Genomic DNA, 19,359 nt, shown 5'->3' with positions numbered 1-19,359 from the left:
GCATGCCCCCCAATATATGCAAGCATTGCCTGTAAAACACATTTGCATGAGGCATGTCTCAACAAAGCTTGCCAGCATTGGCCATTAAAACACATTTTCATGGTGCATGCCCCACAACAATTTATGCCCGCTTTGCCACTGTAACAGTATATGTTATGTACTTTGATATGTACTTTCGACTCTGATTTCTTCATGATGCCTGTGCCACAGCATTGTCTGCCTCAACAATGTGTGACACACACACACACTGTCAAGGACTGCTTCTCGTTGATGCCTTATAGATGTGGTTCTCTGCATGTGGCATGTTGGGTCAGGTCCACGAATGACAGAAATACTGCACTGGGAGCGCCAGGCGGAACAAGACAGAAGAACTGGTACCAAGGTAATATTCTTTCGAGTGGATGTTCCTCCCACATATTCCTTATCTTTGACATTTCTCAAAATCCAGCTTGCTGGCTCAGAATTTTTTTTTCAGTAGAGGACGCTGTGCGTCGATGCCTGGTCGAGTCGATATCCCTTGGAGGCCTCCGTCTTGATGTCGACGTCATCACAGGTATAAGAAGCATGCGCAGCGCCCATTGGCCTTAGTTCCATTTTGACGAGTGAAGCAATGCCTTGTGTTCGACGGTTACTCCCCTTGAGAGAGCATAGACTGCAACCGAAAGAGAAGTTTTACTGTGGGTAGGTTGGGAGGGGCGATAAGGAATATGTGGGAGGAACAACCAGTCGAAAGAACGTTACCATGGGTAAGTAACTTGTTCTTCGAATGGATTGTGTCCTCCCACGTATTCCTTATCTTTGATACACTGCCAAAGCAGTTAACATAATTTGGAGGAGGGGGTAAAATTTAATGTGATCATGTATGCACAGAATGCAATACTGCTTTTCCAAAAGCAGAGTCTTGGCTCGTGGAGGAGTCTAGACTGTAGTATTTAGTAAAGGTGTGCACTGATTAAGAGATAGTTTGGAAGGCAGAGGTTAAAGTTGTTTCCCGTATTGGTATCTTCATTAGGGGAATGTGGTATCCACTTCAGGCCAGGAGAGAAAAGGGCAAAAAAAGACACATTTGTAGTTGGAAAAAAATGTATATGACGACAGCTTTTATTTGAGGAGGTGAAGTAATGTCTTTAACAATGAGGAAGCCCTAGTCCTGAACAGAACGTATTTATTTTCGGCTTATGTTTAGTCCAACGCCTGTAATAGCACAAATGGTTTTGTTTTGTCCAGTCAGAAAATATCACCACAATTTTGTTTGGGTTTAACTTTAACAACTTTAAATCAATCTGTAAATAAATAGAAAAAAAAACAAAGTACAAAATGTTTAATGGTTCTATAAGACAGGGCAAGGAGTTGAATCTTCTCAGACACCACATTCCTTCTTCCACAGGTGTCTCCGTGATCACTGATGATAAACCATTTTACATTGATCTGAGTGATCAGTGCGTAGACACCGCCGCATCCTGGCCCCGGATGAATTTCATCTAAGATGGGCACTGACTTTGGCAGCTTAAAAACTGGCCAAAACATTGCTATTTTAAAATTGATGTGATGGGCAAAATAAGGGCAAATTATATCGGCAGTTCATTCCGGCATTAATGGCATTTTTGGTATTTTACTTTTCTGTATAAGGTTAAGCGTACAGTTGTGACAGCTTGCTCCAAGAATCTTACGACAATGACTACTTTTTAACTTTTCAGTAAAGAAACAAAATAGGTATTTGCATATCCGTTGGGGTTCCCAGACTAGGGGTGCTCCCTGCCTCTTACCTCAACCCTCGAATGGGCCCCAGCCTCCCTAGACCAGGCTTCCCTACGCCCCACAATGATTCTCCTGTATTGGAGATGACCCTGGATTTCTGGATCTATCCCTTACCATTAGGCTGGGCTAAAGGCCATGGCCTTATCTCTCTGCCTCTGGGACTTCCTGAGGGACCTACCGGTTGCCTGGTTGTTCTGTCCTCTTTTCTTTCAATGTTGACTCTCTCTCTCTCTCTCTCATACACCCCCTACTTTTCAATCTGTTTCTTTCTACACACTTTTTCTCAGCTCGTCAACTCTCTCCTAGCCTTCCCAACTTGACTCACTCCCCCCTACCTTAAAACACCTGCAATGGCTACCTATGCAACACTAAATTGAATTTAAGGTTTTCTGCATAAGCAGGGGAGCAGCATGGAACATTGGAGCTAGTTACAGCTCCAATCATTTCACCAAATACACCCCTCAGAATCCTCTAAGATCTAACACTATGAGCAAACTGGCTATCTCATTCTGCAGACTGAAAAGCTACACCTGCGGGCTTCAAATCCTTAACTTTGAGAAACAATCACCTGAAATTTAAGAAACCCTAAACACATGTGTTCGAGAACCTCTTCTCAGATAGCGAGAACTCTCTCTAAGGGTACGATATCTTATCTTGCCCCATGAAACTTACACACTGCAATAAGATTTGTACTATGGACCAAAAATGATCAGTATCCACCAGACAAGAAAGTGCTGTTTCAAACAGTACTTTTAAGGTCAGGTGATCTTGTGTACTCCTCAACGATTACCCCTCTCTTCCCCCAGACCTGATCCTACTCAATCCCCTGCAAAAACATATTTCTCTGTGTGCTCTCAAATATTCTGTATACCTATGGTGGATTATAAAAACCTCGATGGAAAAATCTGCTAGGAACCACCTTTTTTCATGGCCATCTGTGGCTTCCCCATGGGTTCTCTATTGCTACGCCTTGGCCTGTGCCTTTGGCTGCTTCCCGTGGACCATTCCCCAGTAAGTCCCTCCCAATGAACTTCTGCTCCTCCCGAAACCCCCACCTATGACCTACACTTACCAGTGTGCCATCTTGTTCGGTTCACCTGACCACGGCCCCATTTGCCCTGGAAATAGTAAAGGGACAACATCCCTTACTATTTCCACTCGTGGCCATTTTGTTTTGTAGTTGTTTTAATTGGAATAGGGCCATGCAACTAGCGCGAAACCTGATTCCCATAAAACCTCCCAAAAATAAACTATCAGCACCCTAGACAGAGGCCAAAGGTGCTACTAACAATACATAGCACTCAACACACCCACTTTTGGTGGGCGTCACTCGCCTTGCAAGCAGCTGAATTATCCGCCAAGTCCCTCATACGCCCATTCACTTCTATGGGCTCTCACCCGCCAAACCGAAAATCAGGTGTTTTCACTCACCTTGTGACACAAAACGTTGGGCGCTATGGTAATAACAACCGGGCTTTGGGGCAGATATGGTATGTAACAGCCCTGAGACGCCACTGGGAGCTTTGCTATGTTCTGACCTATCTGACCTAGGACTGGCGGACCATTACTGCCAGTACCGCTCTGGGGCCAGGGTGTTACTGCAATAATAAATCAGATATTGTGGGACACAGGACTTTAGGGTCATTTAATGCATGGCTTAAAACAAGTGAAATCCTCAGTGATTCACGCTGAATGTTGGAAAGTTGTAAGTGTACAGTTCTTGGCAGGGTCGTACTGGGGCATTAAATTGTCTCGGCCACCGATGAAAAAGTGGCCCACAGTTGCAAATGGTAATTCATTCTTTTTGTGACCAACTGTTTGAATGATACCTAAGACCGAGCTTTTTGATAAAATGTGATGCTAATTGTGCATTGTAAAGAATATTTATTCAGCAACACTGGTCAAAACTACTAGCCGCTTAGTGAATGAAAACTGGCCCACGTTGTACAAAAACGTGGCTCGCTTTGACCAAAAAAACTGCCCCACACCAGCGTTTTGTGTTTTCGGTTCATACATTGCCCTATTGCCCTATAGGCCAGTCCAAGACTGCTTCTTGTGCTTAAATGACAAAACATCATGTTGGGAAGTGCTGATGTAAAGATGAAAAGTTACAGTTAAAAGTCTTTCATGTTTATGTTATTTTATGTTATGTTATTTTGCATTTGTATAGCGCCTCATGTATCATTAGTATGATCTCAAAGCGCTGGTAGGTTCGTAGTTCAAGTCATTTGAGAGAGAGAGATTCGTAAAGTGTGTGGGCGCACCAGGTAAGTGTGCAGCTGGTGTGGTTGTTGCATGATAGCTGCTTCTTAGCGGTAGGTGTGGTGCTGAGGAGATCAGTTGAATGTGTTCAATCTGGATGGTGGACATCCAGACTGAGTTCTGGCTGTGTTAGGCCTGAGGAGACGCCTAAGCTAGCCGGTGTGTGCTAGCTAGCTGTGTTTTATTAGGATGATGGGTAGTTTGATGAGTTATGTTAGTATGCGAACAGCTTTACCGAATGTGTCATAGTACCGCTGTGTTCTATTTGAATGGTGGTGTAAAGGAGAGAGTAAGCGTAGTAGTGTGATATTGTGGTAATCAGTAAAGTGTATGCAACCAGGCACACTCAATGATGTTGGGAATACCTTCTAAATTCAACTTTTAAGACAGTGACGCTATTAGGGCGCATTTAATGAAGTTGGGAATACCATCTTAATTCAACTCTGATACAGTGGCGCTATTAGGGCATATTTCTAAGTCCAACTTTAACACAGTGACGTTATTAGGGCATATTTCTAAGTTGAACTTTAACACAGTGACGCTAGTGGTGCATACTCAATGACGTTGGGAATATAGCACAGTGATGCCATTAGGGCACGCTTTCTAAGTTCAACTTTAACAAAGTGATGTTATTAGGGCACACTTTCTAAGTTCAGCTTTAACATAGTGACACCATTCAGGCACACTTTTTAAGTTCAGCTTTAAACAGTTGGGCACATTTTCTAAGATCAATTTAAACCTAGTGATGCGAATGGGGCACACTTTGTAGATTCAACATTAACACTGTAACGCTATTAGGGCGTATTCTCTAAGTTCAACTTTAACACAGTGACGCTATTTGGCACACTTTCTAGATTCAACTTTAACACACTGACGCTATAAGGCAACCTTTCTAAGTTCAACTTTGACACGCGGTTCGTTTACTTCATTCCGGTTCCATTCATTTAATTCTTGCGTTCCAACTACTTCTTCCGTTCCATCCACTTCTTCCATTCAATTCCATTTCTTCCATTCCATCCACTTCTTCCATTCCATCCACTTCTTCCGTTCCATTCCATTTCTTCCATTCCATCCACTTCTTCTGTTTCATTCCACTTCTTCCATTCCATCCCCTTCTTCCGTTCCATCCACTTCTTCCGTTCCATCCAATTCTCTCGTTCCATCCACTTCTCCTGTCCCATGCGCTTCATCCGTCCCATGCGCTTCATCCGTCCAATGCGCTTCATCCGTCCCATCCACTTTATCTGTCCCATCCACTTCATCTGCCTATCCACTTCATCCGTCCATCCACTTCTTCCGTCCATCCACTTCATCCCTTCATCCGTCCCATCCACTTCCTCTGCCCAAAACCACTTCCTCTGCCCCATCCACTTCCTCTGCTCCATCCATTTCATCCGCTCCATCCATTTCATCCGCTCCATCCACTTCATCCGCTCCATCTACTTCATCCGCTCCATCTACTTCATCCGCTCCAGCTACTTCATCAGCTCCATCCACTTAATCCGCACCATGCACTTCATCCGCTCCATCACTTCCGTTCTATATACTTCAATTGCTCCATCTATTTCGTCTGGTCCATCCACTTCGTCTGCACCATCCACTTCATCCGAACCATCCACTTCATCCGCTCCATCCATTCCATACACTTTATCCACTCCATCCATCTCTTCTACTCCAACCACTTCATCCGCTCCGTTCTCTTCATCCGCTCCATCTGCTTCTTCCGCTTCATGCACTCCATCCGCTTCATGCGCTCTATCCACTTCATACGTTCCATTCGATTCATGCGTTCCATCCGCTTCATCCGTTCCATCCACTTCATACGTTCCATCCGCTTCATCCAGTCCATCTGCTTCATCCAGTCCATCCGCTTCATCCGTTCCATCCGCTCCTTCCTTTCCATCCGTCCCATCCGTTCCATCTGCTTAATCAGTTCCATCCGCTTCATCCGTTGCAGTCGCTTCATCCATTTCATCCACTTCAACTGTTGCATCCGCTTCAACCGTTTCATCCACTTTATCCGTTTCATCTGCTTCATCAGCTTTACCTGTTCCATCCACTATGTCCGTTCTACAATGCTTCATCCGCTCTGTCCCCTTCATCCGCTCTGACATCCTCATCCTTTCTGACATCCTCATCCGCTCCATCTACCTCCTCCGCCCCATCCACCTCCTCCGCTTCATCCGCCGCATCCGCTCCATCCACTTCATCCATTCGATCCACTTCATCCGCTCCCTACGCTTCATCTGCTTCGTCTGCTTCATCCGCTCCATCCGCTTTGCGCGCTCCATGCACTTCATCCGTTCCATCTACTTCATCCGCTGCATCTACTTTGTCCACTCCATCTACTTCGTCTGCTCCATCCACTTCATCCGCTCCATCCACTTCGTCCACTCCATCCACTTCATCCGCTCCATCCACTTCATCCGTTCTATCGACTTCATCCATTTTATCGACTTCATCTGTCGTTCTAAATACTTTATCCGCTCCATCCATTTCATCCGCTTTATCCATTTCACCCGTTTCATCCTCTTGATCCGCTCCGTCGACTTCATCCGCCCCCTCCACTTCATCCGCCCCCTCCACTTCATCCACTCCGTTCACTTCAGCCACTCCGTCCACTTAATCCGCTCCGTCCACTTCACCGGTTCCATGCACTTCATCCGTTCCATGCACTTCATCCGTTCTACCCACTTCATCCATTTCATCCACTTCATTTGTTTCGTTCACTGCATCCGTTTCATCCACTGCACCCCTTTCACCCCTCGCATCCATTTCGTTCGTTCTACTCAGTTTATATGTTCTAATTACACATGGCAGTTTTCGTTTTTCATTTTCTCGATCGGGTGTCTATGCTGGATTGTTTTTTTTTTTTTTTTATTCAACAGCCTAGGGTTTCTGTTTATTGTGGTTGTTTATACTGTCTGTCCTGAGGGTCGATTTTTAAGGGAAGAGCCATGTTTTCAGTAATTTGCGGAAGGACAAGAGGTCTTCCTGAGTCGGATGTGGGGTGGAAGTGAGTTCCACAGAGTGGGGGCCAAGGCTGAGAATGATGATCCACCCAACCTGACTGTGTTGGTTTTTGGTATCACTAGGATGCAGCCAGAGCTTAGAGTGCGTGGTGGATGGTAAGGTTTTAGTTTGTCCTGAAGGTATTGAGGTCCTGTTTTATGTATTGCTCGGTGTGAGATGCCTAGGATTTTGAAAGTTACCCTCCAAGCTACCGGGAGCCAGTGGAGAGTTTTGAGAGCTGGGAAGGTGTGATCCCTAGGGCCAAGTGCTAGAAGCAGTTTGGCTGCAGCATTCTGTGCTCTTTGTAGTTTAGTCAGGTGGTATGCTTGGATTCCGAGGTAGAGGGGGTTAGCATAGTCCAATCTTGACATTACAATTGATTGGACCGCGGCGAGTCTGTTGGGAAAGGAGAGCTATGTAAAGATACGCCTAAGAATGTTGAGGTGGTAGTGGCAGGACTTAGAGACAATGTTTACTTGGTGCGAGAGGATAAGGTCAGAGTCGAGCGTGCATCCAAGTTTTTTTTACTGAGGATGAGGTTGTCGGGGAGTTGCCCATGGATGACGGCCAGGGTAGAGGGTGCGGGGAAGTTCTGTGTTGCCACACACCATGATTTCAGTTTTGGTGGGGTTTAAAAGGAGGTGGTTTGTGGTCATCCAGTGATCAATGTCAAGGAGGCAGGCGGCAAGGTCGGGCTGGCAGCTGGGTATTGAGTTATGGAGTTTTAGGATTAGTTGGGTGTCGTCGGCGTAGTTGTAGCACAGGATGTTGTGCAAGCGGATAATTCGTGGGAGGGTGGACATATAGAAGTTGAACAGGAGGGCTGTCAGGCATGCCCCCTGTTGGAACTCCGGTATTGACTGGTCGGGGCCTGGAAGCGAAGGAGGATCTAGGGTTATTTGGTTCCTATTGTTGAGGAAGGATGCTATCCACTTGAGAGAGTTTACACTGATTCCTATGGAGTGGAGGCGATAGAGGAGATTGAGTGGTTGACTGTGTCGAAGGCGGCAGATAGCTCAAGAAGGATTAAGGCAGAAAAATCTGCCGAAAAGGGCTTCCAGGCCCCGGTTGCCTCCCCTGATCCCCTGCTCCTTCTTCCTGGTTCCCGTCCCTCCTCCCGCCTCCCAGGCCCTCCCATCCTGTCCTGATTGGCTATTCCACTGTGTGCTCATGGGTCTAGTGCCCCCGTGCAAACCCTGGCCTCCATTTTCGACCGGAGTGCTGCAGGTGAGTGAGGCCCCCTGAGCGACCCCATACTGCTAGAAAAATCTACCGAAAAGGGCTTCCAGGCCCTGTGTGCCTCCCCTGATCCCCTGCTCCTTCTTCCTGGTTCCCCTCCCTCTTCCCGCCTCCCAGGCCCTCCCATCCTGTCCTGATTGGCTATTCCACTGTGTGCTCGTGGGTCTAGTGCCCCCGTGCAAACCCTGGCCTCCATTTTCGACCGGAGTGCTGCAGGTGAGAGAGGCCCCCTGAGCGACCCCATACTGCTAGAAAAATCTGCCGAAAAGGGCTTCCAGGCCCCGTGTGCCTCCCCTGATCCCCTGCTCCTTCTTCCTGGTTCCCCTCCCTCCTCCCGCCTCCCAGGCCCTCCCATCCTGTCCTGATTGGCTATTCCACTGTGTGCTCGTGGGTCTAGTACCCCCGTCCAAACCCTGGCCTCCATTTTCGACCGGAGTGCTGCAGGTGAGTGAGGCCCCCTGAGTGACCCCATACTGCATGAAAACACACTCCCCAACTTTTGCCCTGCAGTGCTCCAGGCCTGCTTCCCTACCCGCATCCAGGTTGTGCTAGTCCCGCCCTCCCCCTCTGTGATTGGCCCACCACTCGTGTCACCAGGTCATTACAGACCTTTCCAGGGCAGCCCCCTCGGCTAAGGACCCCGAGGTAAAGGGCGGCTCCTACAATGGCGGCCCCAGAAGGTGTCTGCAGGTGTCCGCAGGGGAAGCCAGTGATGCCAGCAGTGAACTGACACCAACAAAACTGTAAGTATGGCATGGGTGGGGTGTAGAGCAATTACTCCAGAAAGCCCCTGCCACCCTACCTTACCTTTCCATAATGTAACCTGCCATAGTCTCACACCATGCAGACCTAGAGAGACTCAACCACCAAGCTAAACCCATTCAACACTGCACTGTAAATGTTGTCCTGCATAACATACTAACACACTTGCCAATGTTAACCAGTGCCACTCCCAGAGACAATGATGATTAGCCAGCCTCAAAGTAAGACAGGTGCAATAATGTTACCAAGTGCCACACTTAGATGAAATTGTAAATGATAGCATGTGCCTGACCTAGATAGAGTTGTGATTGTAGCATATCCCCCACTCAAAGTTGAATTTTGAAGTATCCCTAATATCCTCTCTGTGCAAAGTTGAATTTAGAAGTGTGCCTAATATCCTCTCTGTGCAAAGTTGAATTTAGAAGTGTGCCTAATATCCTCTCTATGCAAAGTTGAATTTAGAAGTGTGCCTAATATCCTCTCTGTGCAAAGTTGAATTTAGAAGTGTGCCTAATCTCCTCTCTGCAAAGTTGAATTTAGAAGTGTGCCTAATATCCTCTCTGTGCAAAGTTGAATTTAGAAGTGTTCCTAATATCCTCTCTGTGCAAAGTTGAATTTAGAAGTGCGCCTAATAGCGTGCCTTGGTTGAATTTAGAAATTGAATTTAGAAGTGCATTTAGAAGTTGACTTTATAAGTGTACCCAATAGCCTCTCTACGAAAGCTGAATTTAGAAGTGTGCCCAATAGCCACTCTGTGAAAGCTGAATTTAGAAGTGTGCCCAATATACTCTATATGAAAATTGAATTTAGAAGGGTGCCCAATAGCCTCTCTGTGAAAGCTGAATTTAGAAATGTGCCCAAAAGCCTCTCTGTGAAAGCTGAATTTAGAAGTGTGCCCAATATACTCTATATGCAAATTGAATTTAGAAGGGTGCCCAATAGCCTCTTTGTGAAAGCTGAATTTAGAAATGTGTCCAATAGACTCTCTGTGAAAGTTGAATTTAGAAGTGTGCCCAATATACACTCTGTAAAAGTTGAATCTAGATGTGTGCCCAATAGACTCTCTGTGAAAGTTGAATTTAGAAGTGTGCCCAATATACTCTCTGTGAAAGTTGAATCTAGAAGTGTGCCCAACAGCCTCTCTGTGAAAGCTGAATCTAGAAGTGTGCCCAATAGCCTCTCTGTGAATGCTGAATCTAGAAGTGTGCCCAATAGACTCTCTGTGAAAGTTGAATCTAGAAGTGTGCCCAATAGACTCTCTGTGAAAGTTGAATTTAGAAGTGTGCCCAATAGACTCTCTGTGAAAGTTGAATTTAGAAGTGTGCCCAATATACTCTATATGAAAATTGAATTTAGAAGGGTGCCCAATAGCCTCTCCGTGAAAGTCGAATTTAGAAGTGCGCCCAATAGCCTCTCTGTGAAAGCTGAATTTAGAAGTGTGCCCAATAGCCTAAATGTGTGCCCAATATACTCTATGTGAAAATTGAATTTAGAAGGGTGCCCATTGTACTCTATGTGAAAATTGAATTTAGAAGGGTGCCCAATAGCCTCTCTGTGAAAGTTGAATTTAGAAGCGTGCCCAATAGCCTCTCTGGGAAAGTTGAATTTAGAAGCGTGCCCAATAGCTTATATATGAAAGTTGAATTTAGAAGCGTGCCCAATAGCTTAAATGTGAAAGTCGAATTTAGAAGTGTGCCCAATAGCCTCTCTGGGAAAGTTGAATTTAGAAGCGTGCCCAATAGCTTATATGTGAAAGTTGAATTTAGAAGTGCATTTAGAAGTTGAATTTAGAAGTGTGCCCAATAGCCTCTCTGCGAAAGTTGAATTTAGAAGTGTGCCCAATATCCTAATAGTCTAATTGCGTGCCCGGCTGAACCGACCAATCTTCCTAATAACCACTCTATGCAAAGTTGATTTTAGAATCATGCCTAATACCCTCCCTGTATAAAGTTGAATTGAGAAAGTGCCTATTAGCGCAACGTATATAGTATGGTTCGGACTGCAGGGAACGTTTGAAAGAGCATATAACCCATCATACGCTTACCCTCTTCTTTACACCACCACTCAACTAGAACACAGAGATACTATGACACCATTCGGTATAACTGTTCTCATACCAACATCTGCCGCACATTCCCCATCATTCTAAGTAAACACTGCTGGTTACACACCCCCCAGCCAGGCATTCTCCTCAGGCCTAACGCAGCCACATTCGGTCTGGATAAATCCTGCCAGAACGAACACATACTCCTGATCTCTCAACCACCACACCTACCGCTAAGAAGCAGCTATTACACGAATACCGCACCAGCTGCACACATATCCGGTGCTCACACGCACCTTTGACTCTCTCTACTGATCCGAACTTCGGTTCCCATGGGCGTTCAACCTACCAGCGCCTTCAGACCATACCAATGGTATATAAGGTGCTATATAAATGCAAAATAACATAACATGACATAACAATGAGGTATGTTTTCTAAAATGAGCTGGACCACACTTTCTAAATTCGGCTATACCACAGGATGATGTTATTCACACTTTCAAAGTTCAACTATACCACAGTTATGCTATTGGGCGCACTTTCTAAGTTCAACTATACCACAGTTATGCTATTAGGCGCACTCTCTAAGTTCAACTATACCACAGTTATGCTATTAGGCACACTTTCTAAATTCACCTATACCACAATTATGCTATTAGGCACACTTTCTAAGGTCAGCTATACCACAGGATGATGTTATTCATACTTTCAAAGTTCAACTATACCACAGTTATGCAATTAGGCACACTTTCTAAATTCAGCTATAGCACAGGATGATGTTATTCACACTTTCAAAGTTCAACTATACCACAGTTATGCTATTAGGCACACTTTCTAAGTTCAGCTATAGCACAGGCTGCTATTATTCATACTTTCAAAGTTCAACTATACTACAGATATGCTATTATGCACACTGTCTGACTTCCTAGCAATTTAGGTACAGTCCAAATGGTTGGGAATATATTCTAGATGCAGGAATTATAGTAGAAGGGTTTGTAGGTTTGGGTGTTAGGGTTGTCTGGCATGACGTAATTGCTTCAGTCCCCCCCTTGCCACACTTTTCGGTTGTTGCTGGCTTCTTGCTTCTCCTGCGGATACGGTGTGGGGCTGCCTCGTTGAAGTCGTCATTAGCCTTGGGGTCCTTAGCCGAGGGGGCTTCATGGGCAGAGGGCTGCCCTGGGAAGGTCGATGAAGGCCAGGGTAAGATGGCCTGCTGGCCAATCAGAGCACAGTGGGCGGGTCGGGAGGCAGGTGAGGGAGACCAGGAAGCGGGGAGCTGGAGGGGTTGTGGGGGAGATATCAGGCGGCTGTGGGGCTAAGGAAAGGTGGATGGAGGCAAGATGGCAGGGGTCACCAAAGAAAAACACTCACCAGAAGGATGCTAGGACACTCGAGGCAAATGGGGCCTTCGAGGTAGAGCGGGACACTAGTTCAAATACACACGGCCTGCTGGCCAATCATGGCATGGTGGGCAGGTCGGGAGGTGGGAGGAGGGAGACCAGGAAGTGGGGAGCTGGGGGGGTTGCAGGGGAGATATCAGGCAGCTGTGGGGCTAAGGAAAGGTGGATGGAGACAAGATGGCAGGGAGCACCAAAGAAAAACACTCACCAGAAGTACACTAGGACACTCGAGTCACTGAGTTACCCATTTCCTTTCTAATTGCAGATCTACAGTGCAGCTTCCCTTTATAGGTTTTTGGACCATTGATATGCCATCTTACAGATTTTCTATCATTTCAGGGGCCACATGTGTTCTGCGATCCAAGTTCTCTGCCTCTCATTTCTGGGAGGACTGCAGGAAGTATCGTGTCACTGTCATTCAATATGTGGGAGAGACACTGCGATACCTATGCAATACCCCAGAGGTAAGAACTTCATACAGCTATGCAATACCCCAGAGGTAAGAACTTCATACAGCACTATATCAGATCGACATTGGATCTCTTCCTATGTAAAATGGAAGCTACTTCCCCAACATCAGTGATGAGATTATTGTAGTTTTGTGCTGCCCGAAAAGCTTGTAGCATGCTTTTCCTTCCTCTCTATTCCTCAAAGAATAACTTTACATGTGCATGCATTAAGGGGATATGGTTCAGCAGTTTGAATGACATGGCATCAATGAACATAAATGTCTGTGCATGACGGGCTGTTGTGCATGCACATGAAACAATAAATGCTAATGTACAACAGAAATATATAAAATGCATGCACAGTAAAGCGATCATGTGCAATTATTTATTATATAACGTGTCCGTTGCTCTGCAAAATGCAATGCACATGCACATGTTTCCTTTGCATTACACAGGGCACAAGGATACACACTGCCAGCTATGCATGGCAGCACAAAGTAGGGTATGAACCGGTGGCGATAGGGGAACACTTTAAAAAATCCAATTCATGTCAACAACAGTGCACTGGGGTACTTTCTAATGCATGTCATGATGCCCTTGCCCACAGCATATGCCAGTATAAAAAAGCAATTTTTATGCTGGCTTTGCCCATACATGCCCATGCAAAATACAGCAATATACACTAGAAATACCATGTAGGAACATACTACAGATGACAAAATGCCATACCTCCTTATGAAACACTGGGGGTCATTCCGAGTCTGGAGGTAAGTAACGGTCCTTACCGGCATGGCGTAAATAGCGTGTCCGGGCTGTCATTAATCCGCTAATAGAGGACTATTACGACTTTGCGGGCATGAGCAGAACCAGAAGTAGCGTCATCGCACAGGAACGGGAAGGAGCACAGCGGCCATCTTAAAAAACCCAATCCATTGCAATCCTCACCACACAGTACCCGTGGGACTCTGCTGTTGTTCTGAAAACATTCTCCTATCACATCACTATGCCCAAGGCCCTTAAGAAGGGAGCTGCCCACCAGCGCAAGGAGAGATTTAATGAGGATGAGCTGGAGATGCTGGTCGGGACACTGCAGGGCCATGCTAGGATAGTCTTTTCCAACAACATGAAGAGGGAGGCAATTCTGAAAAAAAGGAGATCTGGGCACTTGTTGCCCAGAAAGTCAGTGCTGTTGGGAACACCCCACGCACCATCAAAGACTGTCGTAAGCGCTGGGACGACCTGCGACTCAGAGTTAGAAATATACTCTCGGTGAACAGGAGCCAGGCAATGGCAACAGGAGGAGGTCCCAGCTCATCAATCAAGCTGACCCCATGGGAGGACATCTGCACCAGCATGATCGGAATGGAGGGGATAGAAGGTGTTGGCGAGATGGAGTGTGGCGCCACAACATCGGACGATGGAGGTGAGTGTCCTAAGAAAACATTGTAATGCTGAGTCTGATGAAAGTCAACCAATATGTCAGTCCAAAGAGTCAAGCCATGGTCCAACACACACACACTCCCAGCAAAGTAGGCGGACGCATCACAGACACATGCAGATGCCTGCTGCAAGGCGATGCCATACCTGACACATACCTGAGGGTGTGTGGGGGAGTTGTGGGAGGAGGGGGAGGGGGATGAGGGTGTGTGGGGTAGTTGTGGGGGGAGGGGGACAGGGGTGAGGGTGTGTGGGGGAGTTGTGGGGGGAGTGGGGGAGGGTGTGTGGGGGAGTTTTGGGGGGGAGGGTGTGTGGGGGAGTTGTGTGGGGGAGTTGTGGGGGGAGGGTGAGGTGGGTGAGGGTGTGTGGGGAGAGGGGTGAGGGTGTGTGGGGGAGTTGTGGGGGGTGAGGGTGGTGGAGGGTTTTTGCACTTTCGTTATCATTGTTATATTTAATACACCCGTTGTGTGAAAAGCAAGACCTGAGTGGACATTCATCATTGCGCATGTGTCATTTATTCATATGCAGTGCATTGTGTACATGTACCCCCACACCCAGTGCCCTCTGTCCAACTATCATGTCACCCTCTGCTGCCATGTGTGTCAGAAATATTGTGCAATCACTGACTAGCGCACAGCACATCCCTCCTGTGCATCGGCACCGCTATGATGTCCAGCCACATCTTCTTCATCCCCTTCATCATCACCAGGTGGCAGCAGTTCAATGTCAGGGGGTAGGGGCACGTTCCGGCGGATACACATATTGTGCAGCATGACACATGCCATGATGATCTTGGCCACCTTCTCATGCCTGTAGAGGAGTGCCCCACCCGACCGGCCAAAGGTCTGCTCGCTGACCACACGGGTACGGGTATGGGAACAATTGTAGTCCTCCTCGTGCCTGTCCTGTGGGTTTCGGACAGGGGTGAGGAGCCACGGCTTCAAGGGATAGCCACTATCACCTGCATGAGAGGCAATAAAAGGTCAATGTTAGTCGATTCATGATGGACAGCTGTACTAGTCACACATGCCTGCAGATTATCGTTGGCCACATGCACATGTTCCTGGATGTATTTATGCCATTTTCAGTCCCTCAATGTGTCCTGTGCCATGGACTAATGGTGTGGGTTGCATCTTCAAGATGATACATGGTGTGCACTGACGTCTTGTTGCACATGCCTCGTGTATGCATACAGCTGTGTACGTGTCAAATTTGTGATGTGTTGTGTTCTGTGAGATTTACTTAGAGGGAGCGTTGGCAGTAGTCTGTGCAATATTGGCCAATCAGCGCTGATCATTCCCATGGTGACATGCAGCACTCCTGTGGGTGTGGCGGCCCTGTGACAGACAGTGGATTCCCTAGTTGGTTCAGTTCAATGCACTCCCAGGGATGCGTGTCCTGTGTGGTGATTTGCTGGAAACAGCAACATAGTGCATGTGCACTGCATGGTGCTGGATGGCGTTACGGATGGTGAGGGTCGCTGATGAGTGGTGCATGTGTTGTGGGATGTGGGGTGGTTTTCTGTTAGTCAAGTAGTGATAGGTGTCGACCTTACTTCGGATTTGGGTGTCATGTACCGTTTGTGATGCTTTGGGGTACAGTGTTCGGTGATGTGCACATCGTGCAGTCACATCAACATTGGCAGCATGGTGGTGTGTGCATCTCTCCCCCCATTTCAATGCCATGTGCCAGTCATGCAACTTATCAAGCAGCCATGCACGTCGTCAAGCATGTTGCTCCATGAAGAGTGGTAGCGTGGAGTTCCGCAGGACCATAGCGTCATGAGTTGATCCGGGTCATCGGGCACAACAATGTGTGATGATCTTGCTGGCGTCGGATACCATCGGCACATTGATGGAGTGGTATTGCTTGCGGTTGCGGTACACCACCTACATGGCATGCGGGACCACCACCTCCACGTGGGTGCAGTTGAGGGCACCTACACAATTTGGCATGCCTGCCAGTTCATGGAAGCCAACTTTTGTATCAAATATCTCCTGGGGAGTCTGTGGTAGGGATATGTAGTCCCTTGTGTGCTTGAGGAGGGCATCCAGCACTTGGTTCAGAATCTGAGAAAATAAGGGTTGTGATATGCCGTGCATGTGCCCCACTGTGTGCTGGTAGGTGCCTGTGGCAAGGAAGTGGAGCACAGACACTACCTTCAGTAGAGGGGGGATGACGGTGCGTATTTCAATGAGGCTGACAATGTCGTTGTGTATCATGTCCACAATGGTGGTGATGGTGTCCTGGTCCTGACGGTACAGAGTGTGGATCTGCTCAGGGGTTAGGTTGAAAGGACTGGCTCTGATGCGAGGGATTGGGGGCTGCCTGCGTGGTAACGGTGGCTGCACTGGGGGGGCATGCTGGGCCTGTCTCACCCTCCTTCTCCTCCTGCGCCTCCTCTGTGGTGCCGGCTGTGGTTGTTGTTGATGTTGTGGCAATGCAAGCATGTCCTCCAGCTCCAGTAATGCTACTACTATTGGAATCATCTTGGTGTGGGAGGAGGTGTGGTGTGTGGGTGTGCTACTTTTGTACTGGTCCAGACTCCATTGCCTCCACATGTGCTGATTGTGTGCACCTGTGGCAGTTGGGAACACTGCACAAGGCATTTTACGGTTGTCAGAGATGCCAGTATTTACGGCATGCCGGTAACCACTTTTAACGCCTTTGTGATGCCAGTATTTGCATGTCCGTTTCACTTGTGATCTCCTCGAGTTTACAGCATGCCGCTATTGCCGGCATGATGGCCCGTGTGCCCGCGCCCATGCCGCTGTTAGAGGCACCGTACTTTACAATGCCGCTAATAGCGGTCTGGCTGGTCAGAATAGCTCGTAGCAGTAAGTAGCATACACAAACATGTCAGGATGTTCCATCATATTCATGAGAGGACGGTCCTCATGGAAGAACAGTTTTTTCATTGCATTCTGGTACTTGCAGTCTGCTAATAATGGGTGACATTCAGGACAAGTTCTATAATAAGAGGACTGGATTATCTCTTGGTGTGCATGCATGTACGATACCCCAATTCAAGGCCCGTGTCATTTTCTAGAAAAGCAGCGAGCAGGTTTTCTGCGATGTAGGTATAACGTAAGTATACATGTCAAAATAATCTCACCTCATAACTATATTATTATAATTGTTAAATTGTATATTATATATTTTTTTAAACAACTCATTTGCATATAACCTGTTTCTCCTTCAAATGGTCCGTCATGTTTTTGCTGACTCACTTTATTCAGAGTATTCTGATGTCTTTTGTAAAATAACCCATGGCTTATTCCTTTATTGTTTTTGTCTTCAGAGACCCAATGACCGAGATCACATTGTGAGGCTGGCTGTGGGCAATGGTTTGAGACCTGAGGTGTGGACTGAGTTCCTACGGAGATTTGGCCCTATTCATATTTATGAATTCTATGGTGCGACAGAGGGTATTACAGGATTGCTCAACTACACCAGGAAAGTTGGCGCTATCGGGAGGGTAAACGTCTTCCACAAGGTGAGAACGTTCAAGAGTCGTCTATTAAAGGAGCAATGGTGATGTTCTTTTTGGATCAGGGAGATGATGGTAGATAGTGCATCCAATAGTGCATCAAAATCATCAAGATTAACTCAAGTCAAAAGCTCCCACCTTGTTTAAAATGTAGTGTATTTAACTAGTCAACGGGGTGCCCTAAGCCACATTTTGGGTCTAAAAAGAATTGTATACGCTAAAATGAATGAAAGCAAAATAACATTATAACTCTATATTCAAGTGCCTCCCTTGTCTGTTGCCCTTGTTTTCTATTCCCTCCTTCTCTATTTTGAACGTTTCTCCTGTGTGTACTTTCTCCATTTATCGTTACCTTCTTTTGCTTTCAGTCCTACTTGCTCCTATCTTTATTTAGCTTATTCCCTTCATCTTCCCATTATTCTACATATACACCACTCTATTCACCTTATTTCAATCTCTCTTGTAATGTATTTCCTCTTTTTCCACCGCATGTTGCTCCCTATTTTAAGGTCGGTTTTCACTTTTTTTCGCCTGTTCTGTCTCTTCTCTTCTATTCAACTTCATTCTCTCCTTTTTCATCTTCCTCGTCTTGCTAGCTTTCATCTATATTTTACATCAGCTCTATTAATCTTTCTCCTCACTATAATATTAATTCCCAATTCACTGTACTTCCTTCCCTCTACATTCCCTTTCTATTCCTTCTTCAGTTTACTTTCTTTTCCATTATAGTCAATGCTCTCTTCTTGTGTTTCTTCTTCTGTCCTGATCAATTTCATAGTCTCCTTACTAGTCACATTTGTGCCCTCTTTATTTTACCTGCTCTCTTCTCTCGTCACCTTTTTCTGTCACTATTCTACTTTCTTCTCTTCACATTCTTTCCCTCACTACTCCACATCACTTTCCTTTCCCTAACTTTTCTACTTCCACCTGTCTCTATTCACCTTCTCTCTATTGGGGCAAATCCAGTGAATTTGTCCCTTCTCCATAAGGGGGGAGCCATCTCCTTTGGGAGTAGGGAGGTGAGCCTTCTATGCTTAACACCCCCTGTGACACAGGGCAAGAGGAATCTCTCTGGGCATGTGTAAAGACTGGAGGGGGGTATCTGTACTCCTGCCCTCTATATGGCAGAATAGAAGCACAGAGGACCCCGGCCAAGATTATCTAGAAGATAAACGTGGATGAGCAATCAAGGCATAAGCTCTCAGTAGGTGATGCAGGCTGGTTCTTAAGTACAGTGTAGTCCCCAAGCCCCCAACAAAGGAATGTCCACACACTATGTTAGTGATAACATAGTTCTTTATATAAATAAGGTTCAAGTTATATACACATACAATAACACACTTTGTGCTCAGGTAATACTATAATGATAAGTGTACAATTTCTATGTAGTACCACAATTACTCTTTGACTCCATTAAAATGCACCAACTGCTGACAGTTTCAAATGGCATACAAATCAATAGCAAAAGGTATCCACCATAGACTTGGGAGGAAAACAAGTGGGTTA

The 19,359-nt window shown here is 46.4% G+C and overlaps 1 protein-coding gene across 1 annotated transcript in view; it reads left to right on the top strand.

The window, feature by feature from the left end:
• Positions 1–19,359, top strand: part of LOC138521306 (long-chain fatty acid transport protein 2-like) — a 450,908-nt gene that overhangs the window by 266,942 nt on the left and 164,607 nt on the right. The window contains exons 4-5 of the mRNA XM_069634043.1: positions 12,817–12,941; positions 17,665–17,859. Coding sequence (XP_069490144.1) covers positions 12,817–12,941; positions 17,665–17,859 — 320 coding nt within the window. The remainder of the gene's footprint in view (positions 1–12,816; positions 12,942–17,664; positions 17,860–19,359) is intronic.

Source organism: Ambystoma mexicanum, chromosome 13 (assembly GCF_040938575.1).
Source record: "Ambystoma mexicanum isolate Mex_15411 chromosome 13, UKY_AmexF1_1, whole genome shotgun sequence".
In the NCBI taxonomy this organism is placed as follows: domain Eukaryota; kingdom Metazoa; phylum Chordata; class Amphibia; order Caudata; family Ambystomatidae; genus Ambystoma; species Ambystoma mexicanum.
Note: the sequence above shows the minus strand (reverse complement) of the source record. Positions and strands in the feature narration are given on the sequence as shown.